At 40.6% G+C, this 21,300-nt stretch overlaps 1 protein-coding gene across 1 annotated transcript; it reads right to left on the minus strand.

Annotated features, from left to right (window-relative positions):
• Nucleotides 1-2,746: 2,746 nt before the first annotated feature.
• slc25a25a (solute carrier family 25 member 25a) lies at nucleotides 2,747-15,263 on the minus strand. The gene is made up of 10 exons (XM_061896409.1): nucleotides 14,993-15,263; nucleotides 11,846-11,972; nucleotides 10,119-10,206; nucleotides 9,939-10,050; nucleotides 8,665-8,823; nucleotides 6,923-7,075; nucleotides 6,691-6,798; nucleotides 6,451-6,618; nucleotides 3,591-3,735; nucleotides 2,747-3,521 (listed from the first exon to the last, which is right to left on the minus strand). Exons 1-10 carry the CDS (start codon nucleotides 15,152-15,154, stop codon nucleotides 3,337-3,339), a joined length of 1,407 nt encoding a protein of 468 aa, XP_061752393.1. The 5' UTR covers nucleotides 15,155-15,263; the 3' UTR covers nucleotides 2,747-3,336.
• Nucleotides 15,264-21,300: the final 6,037 nt, after the last annotated feature.

Below are 21,300 nucleotides of genomic sequence, written 5' to 3' on the forward strand. Positions count from 1 at the left end.
ATGAGGTGGCGACTTGTCCAGGGTGTACGCTGCCTTCCATCCAAAACGAAGCCGAGATAGGCTCCAGCACCCCCCGCGACACCAAAAGGGACAAGCGGTAGGAAATGGATGGATGTTGCAATGAGTGTGTAAATGTGAGTGTGGATGTTGTCTATCTGTGTTGGCCCTGTGAGGGGCAACTTGTCCAGGGTGTACGCCACCTTCTGCCCAAATGCAGCTGAGATAGGCTCCAGCACCCCCCGCGACCCCAAAGGGGACAAGCGGTAGGAAATGGATGGATGGAGTGTGTGAATGTGAGTGTGGATGTTGTCTATCTGTGTTGGCCCTATGAGGGGGCAACTTGTCCAGGTTGTATGCCGCCTTCCGCCCCAATGCAGCTGAGATAGACTCCAGCACCCCTCGCGACCCTTAAAGGGACAAGCGGTAGAAATGGATGGATGTTGCAATTAGTGTGTGAATGTGAGTGTGAATGTTGTCTATCTGTGTTGGCCCTGTGATGAGGTGATGATTTGTCCAGGGTGTACTCTGCCTTCCATCCAAAACGCAGCAGAGATAGGCTCCAGCACCCCCCGCGACACCAAAAGGGACAAGCGGTAGGAAATGGATGGATGTTGCAATGAGTGTGTGAATGTTGTCTGTCTATCTGTGTTGGCCCTGTGATGAAGTGGCGACTTGTCCAGGGTGTACGCCGCCTTCCGCCCAAATGCAGCTCAGATGGGCTCCAGCACTCCGAAAGGGACAAGCGGTAGAAAATGGAGACCGCAAGAGTGAAGTGGATCAAAGAGCGTATGAAAAAAAAAAAAAAAAAGACATTAAAAGAGCACAGAGCTGATGCCATCGTTAGTCACTTCAGCGGCGCCATTTCTACATACAGCTACAAGTGTATAAGCAATAAAAATTACATGTTGCGCACGTTGGCCAAGTGGTTAGAGTGTCCGCCCTGAGATCGGTAGGTTGTGAGTTCAAACCCCGGCCGAGCCATACCAAGGACAAGGGTGATGGGTCAAATGCAGAGAATAATTTTGCCACACCTCGTGTGTGTGTGTGACTTTTTGTACATTGCTATATGTGGTTTGTAAAACGTGGTCAGTGTTGAAACGTTATTTTATTTGCTTTATCAGCATAATGCTACTAAGTACTCTTAGTCTTGATTTTAATTGTGCTCTAAATCTACATCTAACCGCCTTACAGTTTAACAACGTAAACCTCATTAAAGGATGCAAAAGCATGCATTGATCACAAAAATGATGAAGGCTGATTACGAAAATTATCAAATTCACTGCAAAAGATAAGAAAATACATTCACTTTTTAAGTAAATTGATATTTCTTAACTGAACGGTCAATAAAATGTAAGTGCAAGTGAAAATGCAGATTCCCCGCAGTAGTCGTAATTTTTGCGCTTCATAAACTTCTGCGACGTTAGCACCAGTTTTGTTTGATATTGTCATTACTGCCACCCGTGGTAGAAAAGTGTATTACTACTGAGTACCAGAAAGTGATATATTTTTGGTGGCCCAACAATGGGCCTTAAGGTTAAAAAACACCGAGTTAAAGAATGCTTAAAATATTTTTTCTTGTTAGTATTTAATAGCTCAATTCCGATATAAGGATTTAATTTTTCTCTCAACTTTAGGCAAATTGATGCACTTTAAATATTTTTTTTAAATACTTATATCTTTCTTTAATGTTAATAAAAATACAATGTTTTGGAGTAGAGTACTTCTAACATTTTAATGATACTATTTATAGCAAAGTCATTTTTAGTAGGGGGCCACATGGAGGAAGATCTATTCCTAAATGGTAAAAACATGGCGTGATAAATTAAAAATAAAGACAACTCCAGGTTGTTTTCCTTTGGTGAAAAAAAAAAAAAATTACAAGCACATTATGAAAACATACAAATCACAAATAATCCTCCAGACAAAACACTTCAATTTTGTTGAAAATTTAGGAAATTGGTGCAGTTTCAAAAACACAATGAGCTTAGAGACCTTGTCTCAGTGTACATACAAAGCCAGGATTAAACTTGAAGCCACAGTCTATCTGGGATTGAACAAAAACACGTGTAAACTCTTCTTGGTGTCAATCTAGAGCTAACTCAACAAACCGTAAGAAACTGAGGTAAAAAACTCATCAAAAAGGGTTAAGTTCACTTTTCTCGTTTTTGACAGACATTTTGGGGCAACGAGGGTGAAAAATAATGTGTTCGAAGCTCAACACAATACGGCAGGTTTTAAGTTTCATGCGGGTCTAGGAGGAGGAGCCACAATCCCCCTTTACTGCGTACCTCCTGATTGGCCCCGGTATAAACCGTTTGCTCGCCTAACAGAATTGCTATGGCGACATCTAGTGGACACACTTAAAACAGCAGCTTCTATTTATTAACAAGCCTAAACAAGCTGCCGTATGCGCTGCTCTGTCCACACGCACACAGAAGTCCCATTGGTGCCCTCACAAACTATCAGAAATCACAAAAATCCTTATTAATATTGCTACAATAACAGGTTCTGACAAGAAAGCAGCAGATGCTGTGAAATAAGTCTGCTCTGGCATATTTTCCATAAAAGTTCATTCTGATTACATTTAAAAATTGCTGTTACAAAGCCTCACGGTCAATTCTCCCATACTTGCGAGCGCAATACAACCCGCAGGCCGAAGGTATGACAACCTGATTTATAGCTTAGTCCTAGAGGGGGCGCAAGAGCAAAGGATAAGAAAAAATTCACACCCAGCAAGACTCGAACAGACAGAGGATTTGCATTTATTTGCATGAAAATAAGTCATAAAATACTTTTCTTTACAAAAGAAGACTATTTAACACCTAGTTTGCTGGGACATCACCCAGCAAAGATTAAAGTGCAACGTGTTGCTCGTTCTTTTTTTCCAAGCCCTTGTTTCTCAACGTCTGGGTAGAGGGGGGGGAAAAAAAAAAAAAAAAAAAAAAGGTTAATTCCGGATGTACCCTGAGGTGAACGCTTTTGGAGAACCACGTGAGTCAAGGCCACATTTGGCATTTATCTCCTCCTCGATAAAAGCAATAAATACAGGAAGGAAATAAATAGTGGCGAGGGAGCAGTCACATGTGCAAAAAAAACACTTTCTGGTCCTTCCAAGGAGCGCCGACTTTTGGTCCCTGAGTTGCCGTCACATTCGAACCGTAAGAAATAGCAGCGCTCCCGGCGTCCTCCACCTTGGCATTCCTGACCCCCCGCGTCCTTTCTCGCATTTCATCAGCTGACATTCACAGAATGAGATCCATTACGAGCCCCTGCAGGGGTCACGAGGCCCCCCTGGGATTCTCTGGCACAACAAGTCCTGGCAGGAAGGGTCTGGTTTCAGCGCGAGGTGACCCCCAGGTGCGTCTTGATGCGCTCGTAGACCACGTAGCTGATGCTGACCGCCGGAATGACTTTAAGGAAGTTGGGGGCCAGGCCCCTATAGAGGCCTGACGGACCCTCGGTCTGCAGGATTTGCTTGAAGAGAGCCGTCATGGTCACCTGCTGGGCGTTGCCATAGGCCGCTGCGTGGGAGGAAAAAGGGAGTTGGTCTTACTCTGTTCCGTCTCACGCAAAAGACAAGAAGAACTCACCGTGCGCTTGCATGCGGGTGCGGACCAGGGCCAGCGGGTAACTGGCCAGCTGGCCGCAGGTGCTGGACACGGTGCCGCAGGCCAGCAGCACCAGGACGCCGGGGTCGGTGGCACCGTACTGCTGCAGGTAGTGGTTTTTCAAGGTCTGAGGGGAGAAGACACGGTCAAACCATCATAAAAGGATTTTAATCTGATGAACGACATGAAATAACTCTGACTGGGCCCATGCAGGGGTGTCCAAACTAGGGCCCGTCGGGTGCCTCAAACTTCAGTTAAAGTATTTCCCCAATCATACAGTGTAAATAAATCCGGCGAATGACCATGAACGGAACTTGGAAGTGAACGCTACACAGCATTCATTTGTATAACCCAATTGTAGCAACCTATCTCACTCATGGCGTACAAAACAAAACCTGCGACCGTCACAAATAGTCAACACAACATCCATCCATTTTCAACCGCTTATTCCCTTTTTTGGGGTCGCTGGCGCCTATCTCAGCTACAATCGGGCGGAAGGCGGGGTACACCTCATCGCAGGGCCAACACAGATAGACAGACAACATTCACACTCACATTCACACACTAGGGACCATTTAGTGTTGCCAATCAACCTATCCCCAGGTGCATGTCTTTGGAGGTGGGAGGAAGCCGGAGTACCCGGAGGGAACCCACGCATTCACGGGGAGAACATGCAAACTCCACACATTATCTCACTCATGGCTTAAAAAATAAAACCTGCGACCGTCACAAATAGTCAACACAACATCCATCCGTCCATTTTCTACCGCTTATTCCTTTTTTTGGGGTCGCTGGCGCCTATCTGGCGATTTTTTTGCAGTAGTAAAATTGTACTTTAATCGTTTTTAATCAGCGTCAAAATAAAATGTGAGCATCTTAAAGAAGACCTATGATGGTATTCAGCCTGTCTGACTTGTAAGTTTTGTTACAAAGATTGATGCATTTAGGTGTGAGCTTGCTAGCTTGTTTTAAAGGCCTCTGAACGCTGTCTTGCCGTCATGTTATAAATTTGATTATAGATAAGACCGTGGAGAAAGATTCACGCAAATATTTAATACACACAGACCAGTGTTTCTTGTTTGTCTGGCCGCCCAAAAATATATCTGATTCTCAGCTGTGGTCGGTGTAAGCCGCACCTGTACTCAGTTGTAATACACTTTTCCACCACTTGTGACAGTTATGACTATATCAAACAGAAGTAGACTGGAGCTGAAGTAATGGAGATGTTTCTTAAGCGCAAAAAATATGACTGGTGTGCCTATCCATCCATTTTCTACCGCTTAGTCCCTTTGGGGTTTCGGGGGGGCGCTGGTGCCTATCTCAGCTACACTCGAGCGGAAGGCGGGGTGCACCCTGGACAAGTCGCCACCTCATGGCAGGGCCAACACAGATAGACAGACAACATTCACACACTAGGGCCAATTTAGTGTTGCCAATCCACATATCCCCAGGTGCATGTCTTTGGAAGTGGGAGGAAGCCGGAGTACCCGTAGGGAACCCACGCATTCACGGGGAGAACATGCAAACTCCACACAAAAAGATCCCTCGCCTGGGATTGAACCCAGGACTGCAAGACCTTCGTATTGTGAGGCAGACACACCAACCCCCCTGCCACCGTGAAGCCCGTCAACACAACATGCTCACTGAAATTTGTAGATATTACAAAAAAAAAAGGGCCAATCACAACACATAAATCAAGATTACACTTAGGGCTGGGCGAATTATCGATATATAGCGGGTTTGTCGATATGACTATATCGTAATATTTGAGTATACGTTCTCACGCAGGACTTTTAGCCGCGGGCGTACACTTCAGGCTCTCCTCGCTCTTTCCTGTGTCTCCTCACAGACAAGCAGGCCGCTACGTCACAAACTGTCACATCATACGTCACATACACGCCCTCGCAGAGCAGAGACGTAGCGGCGTGGCTAACGTTAGCTGCTAACGTAGCCGTACGAGAGAAAGATGCTGCGGATCTGGTAACAAATGAAGGAAGAAATAATTCCCAATAAAAACCGCATGGTTTCCATCGTCTGGCGGTGGTTCGGCTTCAAGTGGGAATATGTCAAACAGACAACCGTAATTTGTCAAGTGTGGGGGGGAGGGAAGCGTTGCTATAAAACGTAGCATTACTGCTAATATGTAGCATCATTTGAAAAGTCACTCGCTAGAGAATGAAGAGAATTTCATAACCTTAGTAACATAACACATAGTCAAGGATGAATACTATTTGATTTCCTATTATGCAGCTCATTTTTATTTGACACTTAAAATGTCTGACAATCTTGCAATTTATGTTTTGGAAATGACTTGAATGTTTGTGCCATTGCTTAATAACTTTGATAAATACACTTTTGGTCAATTGACTTAGTTGTGATTTCCTTCTCTGCATGAAAGTTTAAAAGTAGCATGTACTAATGCAGTATGAAGAAGAATGTTTTAATGTGTACACATAGAATCATCATACTGCTGTGATTATATGCATCAAGTGTTCATTCAAGGCCAAGGCAAAATATCATAATATATATTGTATATCGCGATATGGCCTAAAAATATAACGATATTAAAATAAGTCAATATCACCCAGCCCTGATTACACTTATTTCAATCATTTACAACGCATGAAGGGCTACGTGCAAAACTCTCCATATTAGGAACACATATCCAATGATATCAATATAATATGTATGTATATAAAGTAGGGCAAAGTTAACGCAATAACGCGCCAACTGAGTCAGTTTTGACCCTCGGGTCGTTCCGTAGCGAGGGGGAACATGGCTGACTTCACTTGTAACCTGTGAGCCACAAGTGGGAGGTTAGAGAGGAAGAACAGACGCTCACCTCGTAGACGGCCAGGTCGATGCCGGCGTAAGGGATGATGCCCAGCATGTTGGGAACGTAGCCTTTGTAGAACGCCGCCAGTCCCTCACTTCTGAAGATCTGCTTTGCGCAGTCGGAGATGCCGGAGTACTGACCCGTGGTCCTCAGGGCCAGACGGGTCTTCAGCACCTGAAAAGAGAGCGGGTTTATAGGCGGCGAAGGCGCGAGGGGAATGGGGCGAGGGATGGAGACGGTGCTGACCTCCATGGGGTAGATGGAGCTCTGGGCGATGACGCCGGCCAGAGAGCCAGCCACGAAGCGATCCAAGATGCTGAGCGAGGCCTTGTCGCCGCTGATCAGGCGCTTGATCTGCACGAAGCAGGGAGGAACGTTAGCAGGGCGGCGTTCTGGTGGCACGCGCTCAAGGGGTTCATGTTTATTTGTCACATGCAGATTACACCACAGTGAAATGCTCCAAGCGGGCTTTACGTACCTGCTCGTAGGCCATGAACTTGAGGGCCGACTCGGGAGCGATTTTGATGACGTTGACGCCGTTGCCTCGCCACAGCGACCGCACGCCGCCCTCCTTGATCATCTGCATCATGCCGCTCATGATACACATGTTGTTGGTTCTGGAGCCGTACACCTGAGACAGAAGAGGTGGGATGTGACCATGGCTGCATTCAGTTTTTTCTCATCCATTAGCTTGTTCCAATAAAACTTCATAGACTAATCAATATTTTAGTAAGCTCTTGTCTAACAACAATTTTAGTCCAGGTAACAGTCCACATGTGGTTTATGCTGTATTGCTTCTTGTCACTGCATTGACTTGTTTTTTGTCTAAATATATGACATTCTCAGTTCTTCTTACACCACAACCCCCATCTTCCTAGAGCATAGGACAGACTGTTACAATGCCAAAGATCAATCATTTATCTTCTATTTGTCTTTTGGTCAAAAAGGTTACTCGCCAAATGAGTTTATGCTGTATTACAGCCTTAAAATTTAACCAAAACATTGTGGTTTTTGCCATTATTACAATTAATTTATAGAATAGGCTTTTTGCTGTCACTGCACCTTAGAACAACATTGCACTTAGGGGTTGAAGGTCTTGCTCAAGAACCCGAGTTTGCTCGACCGGGATCAAACCAGTAACCCTGCGGTTACGAGACTGGTCACCTATTTACTGAGCCATGCCCCGACTCCAAAGTTTTTCTTTCACTTATTCTTAGTTGAAAATGTACTTCCCGTTTTTCCTTGAACCAAAAGCAAATTTGCTTCTACTTGAAAAGATTCTTCGTTCATAAGTTTTACAATATAACTAAAACAATTCTTACTTTCTAAAGTGTACCATGTGTGATGTATGTAGGAATGTTTCCATGCATTTTTGCACGCGCTGTCGTAATGTAATCAAGCTAGCGTCGTTAGCATTAGCTAATATGCGTGTCAGTGTTAGTATTTTTTACTTAGAATACCATTTTTTTTGTACGGTTTCCGTTTATCAAACTCCTCAGTAAATTCACCAAAACGTCACCATGGAGTTATGGAGTCTATTTAGCTGCTTAGTGCGCTAGCTTGCGCAGCCAGTAGGTCCATGACCTTGACCTGTGTTTCACAGACACTGTTTGGAAACAATTAAGGTAAAACATTTGTGTAAATAACTAATTTCACAACGTATATGTCTGCAACTTATATTTGGAAACATAATTTCCTTCCAAAATTTAGTGGGTGCGCCTAATATTTGGAAACATTTCCTTCTAAAAACTTAGTTGGTGTGGCCTACACACCGAAAAATGCCGTGGTTGCACTCAAAAAGATTAAATCGGGGCCACAGAATATAAAATAAAATCAATCGAATTAGCCGATTGACCGCTGATGTCATTCAGTTCATTTCACGACAAGATAACGGTGGCAAAGTTGAACGCGTGAGTCTATAGAGGCCACTGACACGGACAATGACGCAGGTCGCGACAAACGGTGTGTGTGTGTGTGTGTGTGTGTGTGTGTGTGGCCGTTGACTTTGACCGCTGGGCTCTTACACATTAACCTGCCCGCTGCCCACTTGAGCAATGTCTGACGTGTTCTGCGTTAATTGTTGCCGTTATGAAAGACTCCGAGTTCAGACCAGAACGTTCTTATCACCCGAGAGAGGGCACATGATAGCGTTGGCCCAGATAAGACGGCCCACTTCTCAGGACTTTGGGTACGAGGCCATTCAGTCAACAACCTCCTCACCTGCATCATGACTTTGATCCGGTCCAGCGGGGCGGTGCACGTCCTGGACACGGCTCCGGCTCCGCCCCCCGCCACCAGGTGTCTCCACCACATCCCACTCTGCTTCTCCTCCTTGGTGAACTCATCTGGAACCATCAGGTTTTCGCCCACGTCAAAGATCTGCAAAGAAAACCCAACAATCTCATTAGTACCGTTATTTTGAGGTTTCGGTAGACTTTGATGCTGCGTACATTTGTTTTTGAATCTATGTTTTAATCTCATTAAGTGCCAGTTAAAGTTTTAATTGAAATAAAGCAATGGTGCCCATTAAGTCGATGGCGAGCTAGCAGTCGATGGTGGAGGGTGTGTCAGGCATTAAAAAATAGACCTAAAAATTAGCAATCTTCACCAAGACACCACTTGATTGACATTCACGGTCCCCGGGGGTCTTGTGAGATTGCGCTGGCTGCTGCCAGATCATTATTAAGAAAAAATAACCGAAAGGAAGGCGAGAAACACTTTTTCATCAGACTCTGGCGGCAAAACTCTAAAGACCCACTGCACAGTTCCTGTCTTCACAATTACAGCGCAGCCTCACCCTGCCTGCGCTAACAAAATAAGAGTCTCAGAAAGCAAGCTACGGAGTTTTCTGGCAGTGTATTTCTTGTAAAGCGTATAAAAAGGGAGTATGAAAGCTGGACAAATAAGATGGCCAAAAGCAACCACTTGCATGTGGTATTGGACAGAAAGGACAACTTTTTTTTCCTCCTCCATTTGAAAATGTGCACGTTATCATCACTACTGTCTGATTCCAATCAATGCAAGTCATCACAATCAGGTAGTACACTTACTTATATTATTGTCTTAATAAAAGAAAGGAATGTTCAACATGCTTGTATTATCATTAAACGCCTTTAACTTGTTAACAAAAAAAAAAAAACTCTTTCATTAATAAATATAAAATACAAAATGAATGAGGTGGATCCCCACCAATTGGTCAATTGAAAAGTAGGTCGTCTGCAGTAAGTGTGGCCACCCCTGTAATAAACCTCTCATCTGCTCTTTGGCGCCCCCTGGGCAGTAACCCGTCAGGGGGCTATATTGCCATGGTCAGACTTTGACAAACTTACATAACCGGGAAACATAATCCTGCCCTGACACCTCAGCTTATGCGCTGACGCACGCAGGATCCTTTTTAGGGAAGGAGTCCAGCTCTTAACTGGCCTGATTATCAGCGACAGGAAGGTGGACTTTGGCTCCCAACAGGCCATGTGACAAAAGTCTGTTAGACTCACCGTGGAGTGTTTCCAGTACAAGATGATCTCAGGAATGCTCTCAGTCTCCTCCACCAGGCTGTATTTGCTCCATTCTTTGCTGCTGATGGTCATGATGCCGTTCTTGTCCATGCTGGTGCAAAAAGTGACACATTCAGCCTTCTACTGCAAACTAAAATCACAGTAATTCTATTTTGTTACCTCTTGAGGGCTTTTTCTGCCAGATGAGGTGATATGTGGACGCCGATGTCCTGCAGGGATTGGATGAACTCCTTGGCGTCCACTCGGCCTTTGGGAAAGAGCAGAGAAATCAGAGTTGGCACGACTGGTCGCATCGGGGATGTGAATCTTTGGGCAACATGCGACTCGACTCCGAATCGGGGTCGGTGCTAGCGGGGTGTATAATATAGCCGGTAAGAGTCATGGATGCATGGCATTCTGGGTAATTGTTATGTTGCGTTTATAATGTGTTACAGAGCCGATGTTCTCCAGAAATGTGTTTGTCATAGGTTCACAGAGTGTGGCGCATATTAGTAAGAGTGTAAAGTTGTTTTATATCACAACCTTCAGTGTGATCTGTATGGCTGTTGAACAAGACCCCTGGTTTACACATAGTACAAGCAAAAAAAAACTCCTCCGTCATTTAGAAAATGACGACAGGGGAAGCGTCATTTGTGACGTCACGAATTTGACCCGGCGGTAATACTAAGCATGCGCTAATAATTTTGGGAAGCGAGTTTGACCCGGCAGTAATTCAAGACAGGTGCATATTACATGCCCGGCGGCAGTTCAAGGAAACACGGTAAATTCATTCTTCCATAAACATCCCCAATAAATGTTTAAATTAGTCAAAAGAAAAGTGGTTTTGTTTAATAGCCGCCCAAACATTTGATAAATTCAAATAAGGCAACAAGATAAGTGCCTGAGTTTTTGGACAGAACAAAAACAACAAAATGTGTTAATAATTTGTTAAACTGCTATCTAAACATGGAAGTGTAACTCCTCTCCTTTGAATGCAAGTGCTCTTACATAAGGAATACAAATTCTGGCAAGCCACCAGGTTTTGAAAAAAAAAAAAAAAAAAGCTGCCGCCGGGTTAGACTCGTTTCTCTTCGTCCGGTCTCGTTCTGACTGCACAAACCGGACAATCGAGTGTCATCTTTAATACACAGGCAACTTGTCGACGACTGACCCGCGGTCCGTCAGCCAAATATGTTTGCGTGCAACACAGCGGTTCCTATTATTACGCGGGGCAGAAGTAGCCCATTGGAAACCCCCAGAAAAAGCTCTTTAAAATGTAAATGCTGCACAATATTACTTCATAAAACTTCTGTAATTTGGAGTACATGCTTTTCAAACAATATTTTTTTTTAATAGTTTAGTTTTTTTAAGGCGTCAGCAAAACTAATGCAATGATTTTGAATGCAACCTCAAACAATTTTAAGGCCAATGTCCGAATGCAGAGTTGTTAAATACAGTCAAAAGCATACAATTGTCTGTGAAGACAAAATTGTGAGCATTTGACAGGGCTATTTACATCATAATATATATTTTCTTCATTATTGTGGTGGAAGAGTAATAATGTATTTATCCGAAATAGGTAAACAAATAAAAATGCACTTTAATATCTTGAAGTACTTGTCTTTTTTGTTGCCAATTGAAAATATGACTTTTTACAACCTATTTAGAGCCATTAAAAGGTCTTAATTTTCGCAAAATCCATTCAATGACTTTTGAAGTAAAAAAAAAAAAAAAAAAGCATTGTTACTTGCTAAATTTGTGCTCTTTTGGAAGGGCTACAAACTCATTTAAATTGACGAGTGTTTTGAGTTATGAGCTTGCAAGTTGAGGTACCACTGTATCTCATATTAATTATATTTTCGTATATTTCCGAGCGGGGAGGATGCAGGAAAAAAAAAAAAACTCACCTGCATTCTTCTTGTCCAGACTCTTGACCACCAGCTTCAAGTCCTTCTCATAATCTTGCAGGTAGTGCACAAACTCCTCAAAGTCCAGCTGGCCGTCAGACTGGTCCGGCTCCCTGTTCAAGGTTTTCTGCAAGACATGGGTGACACATGATGGTAAAAAAAATGCATTGTCTTATGGTTATGTAATGTCGAGTAAAGGGAGTGTAGACGGCATTTTTGCGGCAAGACTTTTTGCACGCAAGCCAAAAAAATATATATCGGTGTTTGTCCTTTTAAAGTCAACGCAGGCCAGCGTGACCTAATTGCCAAGCGCCTGATCTACTTGAATGACACCATGACGTCCGGTTCTCCAGGGCAACCCGGTCTATCTTTGACCTCAAAGCCTCAGCGGCCTGCCAACCCTTATAATCCCGTCTGAAAGGAGGCCTCCCGGACTAAATCAAGACCAGGTCACTGGCATTTTTAGTCAGCGGATACCTTACCTTGCACACACGGGCACAGTGAAGCCTCCCAAAACTATAGCTTATTATTTAAATGCATGTAAAAAAAATACAACAGTGCTGCAGATAGCAGCATTCTGCATTATTCCATCAATTAAATGCCATTTTTAAAAAAGGAGTCAACTTGAACTAGAGGAGCCAATTCCTGAAGGAACTGCGTGTGAATGCTCCAGTGCTGAAGTTGAACTGAAATCCTGGAATTTTTTTTTTTACCATTGTTGAAGTAGAGCACACAATTCCTGAACAGGCTGAATTTATTTTGTGTACATTGTACAGTATTTGTATATCGTACAGAATTGCTTATACATTTTTTATTGGATAGTAGTATGTTTATTTAAATTCTTACTTTTATCTTTATCACCTCTTGTGTAATTTATTTGTACCCCATATTTGTTCCCACTACCGCACCTTAAATTGGAGTCCTTAATCTTGTTATATGCAAATATAATGACAATAAAGTCCATTATATTATTTACTACTATTGGAATATTTTGAAGTTGGAACCATTTGAATGAGATGAAAAATGCGGGAATTGGGGAACTTTGAAGATTGTCTCATTCAAAAATTGCAAATTTCTGATTTTTTTTCTTTTTTAAATGGTAAAAAACTTAAATCCCCTGAATGAGGGGCTTCACGGTGGAAGAGGGGTTCGTGCGTCTGCTTCACAAGGTCTTGAGTAGTCAGGGTTCAATCCCGGGCTTGGGATCTTTCTAGTGGAGTTTGCATGTCCTCCCCGTGAATGCGTGGGTTCCCTCTGGGTACTCAGACTTCCTCCCACCTCCAAAAACATGCACCTGGTGATGTTGTAAGCATCTCACCAATCTCGCGCACTTTGCAAATTATACGTCATTTCCATTGTGCGCAAGCAATTTGCATATTGCAAGATGAGATTTTGTTTGAAAATGGCGCGACTGTCCAAATGGATCTTTTGCGGACGGCTGTAGAAGAATTTGCGGAATTCTGCACATAAAGTTACATTGAACAGAACAGCAAAACAGGGTTAAGGGTAGTAGCCACAACTTCCAACACAATCAATATACAGCTGGAAGCAATTTCCAAAAAGATTGTGCATTATACTAATTGTGCATTATACAAATTGCGCCCATTGATTTGCAAAATGTGCACCACACATTATTCAAATATATAGCTGGAAGCAATTTGCAAAAAGATACCGCAATATACATATTTGCAAAATTGCTCACATTGGTATTGTGCCTACAACAGTGATAGGTTGGTTGGCAACACTAAATTGGCCCTAGTGTGTGAATGTGAGTGTGAATGCTGTCTGTCTATCTGTCTGTGTTGGCCCTGCAATGAGGTAGCGACTTGTCCAGGGTGTACGCCGCCTTCCGCCAGATTGTAGCTGAGATAGGCACCAGCGCCCCCCGCGACCATGTTGTAGGCATTTCACCAATCTCGCGCACTTTGCAAAGTATACGTCATTTCCATTGTGCGCAAGCAATTTGCATATCGCAAGACGAGATTTTGTGGATGGTTTAGTCAGTAACCCTACATTATGTTTTATAAATAGTAAACCAAGTTGTGGTAGTAGTATAGTCAGTTGTTTAGTCGCAGATGTACACTGTATAGTGGTTAGGGTTGGACTGATTTGAGGGCAATACTCAGTTATATTGTCCGGACTACATCCATCCACCATTTTCTACCGCTTATTCCCTTTTTTGGGGTCGCTGGCGCCTAATCTCAGCTACTGAATAGATTTACATAAGTATTTAATAAATTATTTTGACACCAAAAACATGTATTTGCGCCCATTGATTTGCAAAATGTGCACCACACATTATTCAAATATATATCTGGAAGCAATTCGCAAAAAGAGTGCGCATTATACAAATTTGCAAAATGCGGTTGCGCATATTGCAAATTGCTCGCATTGATATTGTGCCTACAACAACCACAAAGGGAATAAGCGGTAGAAAATGGTTGGATGGGTCTGAATGGGTTGAAATGGTTGGTGTTGGATTTTCTTTCAAAAAACGGTCGAGAAATGTTGAAGTAGTTTGATTGATTGATACTTTTATTAGTAGATTGCACAGTTCAGTACATATTCCGTACAATTGACCACTAAATGATAACACCCGAATAAGTTTTTCAACTTGTTTAAGTCGGGGTCCACGTTAATCAATTCATGGTAGTCACATGTTGAATTGAGAAACTGTATTACGTAATTCCTGGAAATTTGGGAAAATCGGGAATTTTTACAAGTTGAAAAAAAGTTTGTTTTTTTGTCCTAATTAAGAGGAATGTCTTGACGGTAGAACGGCTGAAAAATGTTGAAGGAGTAGCTTTGGGGCGTTATAACAAGCAGTGACGTCACCGTTGAGTCATAATGAGAAATTCGGTGACTTATTTCTCGGGGTGTGTGAAAAGCACGCCCAGATGTATTAAAAGTCGCAATGAGGGCAATTATTTTATTAGGCTTTTCGTTGCATTTTCACGCCAAAAGTGAGAATTTCGATTTCACGCTCTCGTGGCAACAAGTGCGGCCTTGTCGTAAGGCTTCATGCTAAGCTAGCGGTGCCGGCGACGGTAAACTACTCGGAATTGTAAATATAAAACAGCAAAAATACAACAAAGTGTACATTAAACCACAGTGACGATTATATAAAATAAGGGTTTTATATCTTACCTTCCGCCATCTTTGGTAGGTGGAGAACTCCTGGGACGGCAGGAAGACGCTCAGCTGGTTAAAGAGCGAATTGAGCTCGGAGGGGAGTCCGTTCGTCTCGAAGTATTCCACTTCCACCGGGTCGGAGTTGGACACCGGCACGTAAAGGCACAGGGCGAGCATGTTCGGTTCCGAAGGGGGGTCTCAAAAAAGTGGAATAAATAAATAAATACGGGAGACCGCAGCTCTTAGTGCCGGAAGAATGAAATGCCGGCTCTTCACCAGAAGCCGGCTTGTAAAGAATGTCCCAGGCCGCGCCCCTTCCAGGAATACTGTCACGTCATTGGTTGGTTTCGTCACATTTTTACAACTGGCCAATAGGAAAGCCCGCCCATTGACCGGCTCCGCTTTGTCCCGCCTCACCCGCGCGTTTGGTGCGAACCAATCAGATGATCGCTGCCGTCTAACGTGTCGGGGATGAACCAATCAGACGCCTCCTTTCATTCAAACGCCTCCAAAGTGGGGCTGCATGGCGGCACAAGCCTCCAAAGTGAATACTAATGAATCCCTCAAACATTTAAATACTTAAATGTGCTATTAAGCAGTTAACAAGTACATGTGTTATTAAACTGCTATTTAATTTAATGTAAAAGTACATTTAATTATTTAATCATGAATTATGTCAATACTGAATTAGTTAATCATTTATTAATGTGATTATTTCACTGTTGCTGTTTGCATTTCAGCATGCCAGCTTGTTTAGATAATTTAACATGGTTATATATCTCAGTGTCAAATATTTTGTTACTTGACGAAATAATAACCTATTTTTTAAGCTAGTTTGTCATTTCCTTGAATTAATTTAAAACCTCTTCTCACTCCTGCGCTTACCAAAGGCATGCGGTAAAAGTAAGCATGCGCTAATTATTTTAAAACCTCTTTTCACTCCGGCACTTACCAAAGGTATGCAGTAAAAATTTGAGTGTGACGTAAGCTTGGACCTTAAAGGCCTACTGAAATGAGATTTTCTTATTCAAATGGGGATAGCAAGTCCATTCTATGTGTCATACTTGATTATTTCGCGATATTGCCATATTTTTTGCTGAAAAGATTTAGCAGAGAACATCGACGATAAAGTTCGCAACTTTTGGTCGCTAATAAAAAAGCCTTGCTTGTAGCGGAAGTAGCAACGTCACAGGTTGTGTAGCTCCTCACATCCTCACATTGTTTACGATCATGGCCACCAGCAGCGAGAGCGATTCGGACCGAGAAAGCGACGATTTCCCCATTAATTTGAGCGAGGATGAAAGATTCGTGGATGAGGATAGTAAGAGTGAAGGACTAGAAAGAAAAAAAGACAGGGCAGTGGGAGCTGTTCAGATGTAATTAGACACATTTACTAGGATAATTCTGGAAAATCCCTTATCTGCTTATTGTGTTACTAGTGTTTTAATGAGATTATATAGCCGTACCTGAAAGTCGGAGGGGTGCGGCCACAGGTGTGGTGACCGCCAGTGTCTCCGAGGGAAGGCACGTTTCTTGACGAGGCGAGGCAGCCGGGCTGAGATTTTTTTTTAATACTGAGCATGCACTAATTATTTTGGGAAGCGAGTTTGACCCGGCAGTAATTCAAGGCAGGCGCATACTATATGCCCTGTGGCAATTCAAGGAAATACGGTATACAAATTAGTCATATTTTGGTGCTTGACACATGTTGCTTTTAGCATATAGCATACTAGCATGTTTAGCTAATTCAACTCATACATACCTCAGTGTCAAATATTTTGTTACGTGACAGATGACACCTGTTAGCATGCTAAAGTTAATATCCTGGCTAATTTGTAAGTATACACCTCAATCATATTTTGGTACTTGACACATTTTGCTGTTAGCATTTTAGCATGTTAGCTTGTTTAGCTAATTCAACACGTATATATCTCAGTGTCAAATATTTTGTTATATGACGAAAAACACCTGTTGGCATGCTAAGGTTAATATGTTAGCTTTTTTAACGCTAATTTGCAAGTATACAAATTAGTCATATTTTTGGTACTTGACACATGTTTTTAGCATTTTATCATGCTAGCTTTTTTAGCTAATTCAACAGGTGTATATCTCACTGTCAAATATTTTGTTATGTGACAAATAACACCTGTCGGCATGATAACGTTAATATTATAGCTTTTTTAACGCTAATTTGTAAGTATACAAATTAGTCATATTTTGGTGCTTGACACATGTTGCTGTTAGCATTTAGCATACTAGCTTGTTTAGCTATTTCAACACGTATATATCTCAGAGTCAAATATTTTGTTACGCGACGAAAGAGACCTGTTGGCATGCTAATGTAAATATGCTAGCTTTTTTAACGCTAATTTGCAAGTATACAAATTTGTCATATTTTTGGTACTTGACACATGTTTTAAGCATTTTATCATGCTAGCTTTTTTTTAGCTAATTCAACAGGTATATATCTCAGTGTCAAATATTTTGTCACGTGATAATAGACACACCTGTTGGCATGCTAAAGTTAATATCCTAGCTTTTTTAACGCTAATTTGCAAGTATAAAAATTAGTCATATTTTGGTACTTGGCACATTTTGCTGTTAGCATTTTAGCATGCTAGCTTGTTTAGCTAAATCCACAGATATATATATTTCTCAGTTTCAAATATTTTGTTACTTGACAAATGACCCCTGTTTGCATGCTACCTAGCTTTTTTTCAAACCTAATTTGTAAGTATACACATTAGTCATATTTTTGGTACTTGACACGTTGCTGTTAGCATTTTAGCATGCTACCTTGTTTCGCTAATTTCACAGGTATATATATATACATATATATATATATATATATACATATATATATATATATATATATATATATACATATCTCAGTGTCAAATATTTTGTTATTCGACAAATGACACCTGTTAGCATGCTAACATTAATAACCTAGCTTTTTTTTTTAGCTAATTTGTAAGTATACACCTCAATCATATTTTGGTGCTTGATACATGTTGCTGTTAGCATTTAGCATACTAGCTTGTTTAGCTATTTCAACACGTATGTATCTGTGTCAAATATTTTGTTACGTGACGAAAGACACCTGTTGGCATGCTAATGTTAATATGCTAGCTTTTTTAAGCTAATTTGTAAGTGTATACATTAGTCATATTTTGGTACTTGACACATTTTGCTGTTAGCATTTTAGCATGCTAGCTGGTGTAGCTAATTGAACAGGTATATGGTTCAGTGTCAAATATTTTGTTATTTGACAAATGACAACTCTTAGCATGCAAACATTAATATGCTAGCTTTTTGTTTTCTAACAGTAATTTGTAAGTAAACACATTTGTCATATTTTGGTCCTTGACACATGTTGCTGTTAGCATTTTAGCATGCGAGCTTCTTTAGCTAATTCAACAGTTATATATCTCAGTGTCAAATATTTTGTTATGTGACGAAAGACACCTGTTGGCATGCTAGCGTTAATACAAGTTAGCTCAATAGCTAAACAAGCTAGTATGCTAAATGCTAACAGCAACATGCGTCAAGTACCAAAATATGATTGGTGTATACTTACAAATTAACTTAAAAAAAAGCTAGGATATTAACGTTAGCATGCCAACAGGTGTCATTCGTCAACTAACAAAATATTTGACACTGAACCATATACCTGTTCAATTAGCTACCCCAGCTAGCATGCTAAAATGCTAACAGCAACATGTGTCAAGTACCAAAATATGACTAAAGTGTATACTTACAAATTAGCTTAAAAAAAAACTACCGGTATTTTAAGTACACACCTCAGTCATATTCTGGTACTTGACACATGTTGCTGTTAGCATTTTAGCATACTAGCTTATTTAATAAATATGAATTTAAGTCAAGATTTGACTATGTGTTTACTTAATTTGTCCCATTTGAGCCTCCATACAACATGCATGAAATAAATAGAGTTGTTGAATGAAGCTGTGACAACATGTGTGGTTGCTGAAAAGCAGGTCATTGTCACAGTCATGTGTGTACTCTTATGTCACCTTTACCAACACAACAGTGGGTTTTCTACGTCTACTTTTGCACTTTGACCCTGCAATCGGACAGGAAGGACCGACAACATGTTTTGCTGACGTTGAGTCCGTCACAGGACCAGAAGTTCGCTCGTTAATGGACGATGCCGGTTTGTTTTTTAACCACGTTATTGCGCAACAAGGTCAGGGAGCACAGCGTCTGGTCCTGTTTGGTACTCGACACATGTTGCTGTTAGCATTTTAGCATGTTAGCTTGTTTAGTTCATTCAACAGGTATACATCTCAGTGTCAAATATTTTGTTTCTTGACAAATGACACCTGTTTGCATGCTAACACTAATAAGGTAGCTTTTTTTTAAGCTAATTTGTAAGTATACACATTAGTCATATTTTTGGTACTTGACACATGTTGCTGTTAGCATTTTAGCATGCTACCTTGTTTCGCTAATTTCACAGGTATACATATACATACCCGAGTATCAAAAATTTTATTTGACAAATGACACCTGTAAGCATGCTAAAGTTAATATGCTATTTTTTTTTTTCTAAAGCTAATTTGTAAGTATACACCTCAGTCATATTTTGGTATTCGACACATTTTGTTAGCATTTTAGCATGTTAGCTTGTTTAGCTAATTTAACAGGTATATACTTCAGTGTCAAATATTTTGTTACTTGACAAATGATACCTGTTAGCATGCTAACACTAATAAGGTAGATTTTTTTTAAAGCTAATTTGTAAGTCTACACCTCAGTCGTATTTTGGTACTTGACACATGTTGTTGTTAGCATTTTAGCATGCTAACTTGTTTAGATAATTCAACAGGTGTGTATCTCAGTGTCAAATATTTTGTTACTTTACGAATGATACCTGTTAGCATGCTAATGTTAATAGGCTAGCTTTTTTTAATGCTAATTTGAAGGTATACACATTAGTCATATTTTGGTATTTGACATTTTGTTAGCATGCTACCTTGTTTAGCTAAATTCACAGGTATATATATATACATATCTCAGTATCAAATATTTTGTTATTCGATAAATGACACCTGTTCGCATGCTAACGTTAATATGATAACTTTTTTTTTAAAGCTAATTTGTAGGTATACACCTCAGTCATATTTTGATACTTGACGCATGTTGTTGTTAGCATTTTAGCATGCTAGCTTGTTTAGTTCATTTAACAGGTATATATCCCAATGTCAAATATTTTGTTACTTGCTGAATGACACCTTTTAGCATGCTAACACTAAAAAGCTAGCTTTTTTTAAAGCTAATTTGTAAGTATACACATTAGTCATATTTTTGGTACTTGACACATATTGCTGTTAGCATTTTAGCATGCTACCTTATTTAGATAATTTAACAGGTATATATCTTAATGTCAACAATTTTGTTACTTGACAAATGACACCTGTTAGCATGCTAACACTAATAAGGTAGCTTTTTCTTAAGCTAATTTGTAAGTATACACCTCAGTCGTATTTTGGTACTTGACACATGTTGTTGTTAGCATTTTAGCATGCTAACTTGTTTAGATAATTCAACAGGTGTGTATCTCAGTGTCAAATATTTTGTTACTTTACGAATGATACCTGTTAGCATGCTAATGTTAATAGGCTAGCTTTTTTTAATGCTAATTTGAAGGTATACACATTAGTCATATTTTGGTATTTGACATTTTGTTAGCATGCTACCTTGTTTAGCTAAATTCACAGGTATATATATATACATATCTCAGTATCAAATATTTTGTTATTCGATAAATGACACCTGTAAGCATGCTAACGTTAATATGCTAACTTTTTTTTGGTAAAGTTAATTTGTAGGTATACACCTCGGTCGTATTTTGTTACTTGACGCATGTTGTTGTTAGCATTTTAACATGCTAGCTTGTTTAGTTAATTTAACAGGTATATATCCCAGTGTCCAATATTTTGTTACTTGCTTAATGACACTTGTTAGCATGCTAACATTAATACGCTATCTTTTTTTAATGCTAATTTGAAGGTATACACATTAGTCATATTTTAGTATTTGACACATTTTCTTAGCATTTTAGCATGCTACCTTTAACAGGTATATATATATCTCAGTGTCAAATACTTTGTTACTTGACGTATGACACCTGTTAGCATGCTAATGTTAATATGCTAGCTTTTATTTAAAGCTAATTTTTAAGTATACACAGTCATATTTTGGTACTTGACACATGTTGCTGTTAGCATTTTAGCATGCTACCTTGTTTAGCTAATTTCACAGGTATATATATATATATATATATATATATATATATA

Source organism: Nerophis ophidion, linkage group LG01 (assembly GCF_033978795.1).
Source record: "Nerophis ophidion isolate RoL-2023_Sa linkage group LG01, RoL_Noph_v1.0, whole genome shotgun sequence".
In the NCBI taxonomy this organism is placed as follows: Eukaryota; Metazoa; Chordata; class Actinopteri; order Syngnathiformes; family Syngnathidae; genus Nerophis; species Nerophis ophidion.

Excerpts from the sequence above, each read along its gene's own strand:
- slc25a25a (XM_061896409.1), bottom strand. The coding sequence starts at position 15,154 with ATGCTCGCCCTGTGCCTTTACGTGCCGGTGTCCAACTCCGACCCGGTG. Across the intron at positions 10,051-10,118 it reads GCAGAAAAAGCCCTCAAGAG|CATGGACAAGAACGGCATCA; the intron begins GTAACAAAATAG and ends TTTTTGCACCAG. Across the intron at positions 3,736-6,450 it reads TCGACCTGGCCGTCTACGAG|ACCTTGAAAAACCACTACCT; the intron begins GTGAGCGTCTGT and ends TTCTCCCCTCAG.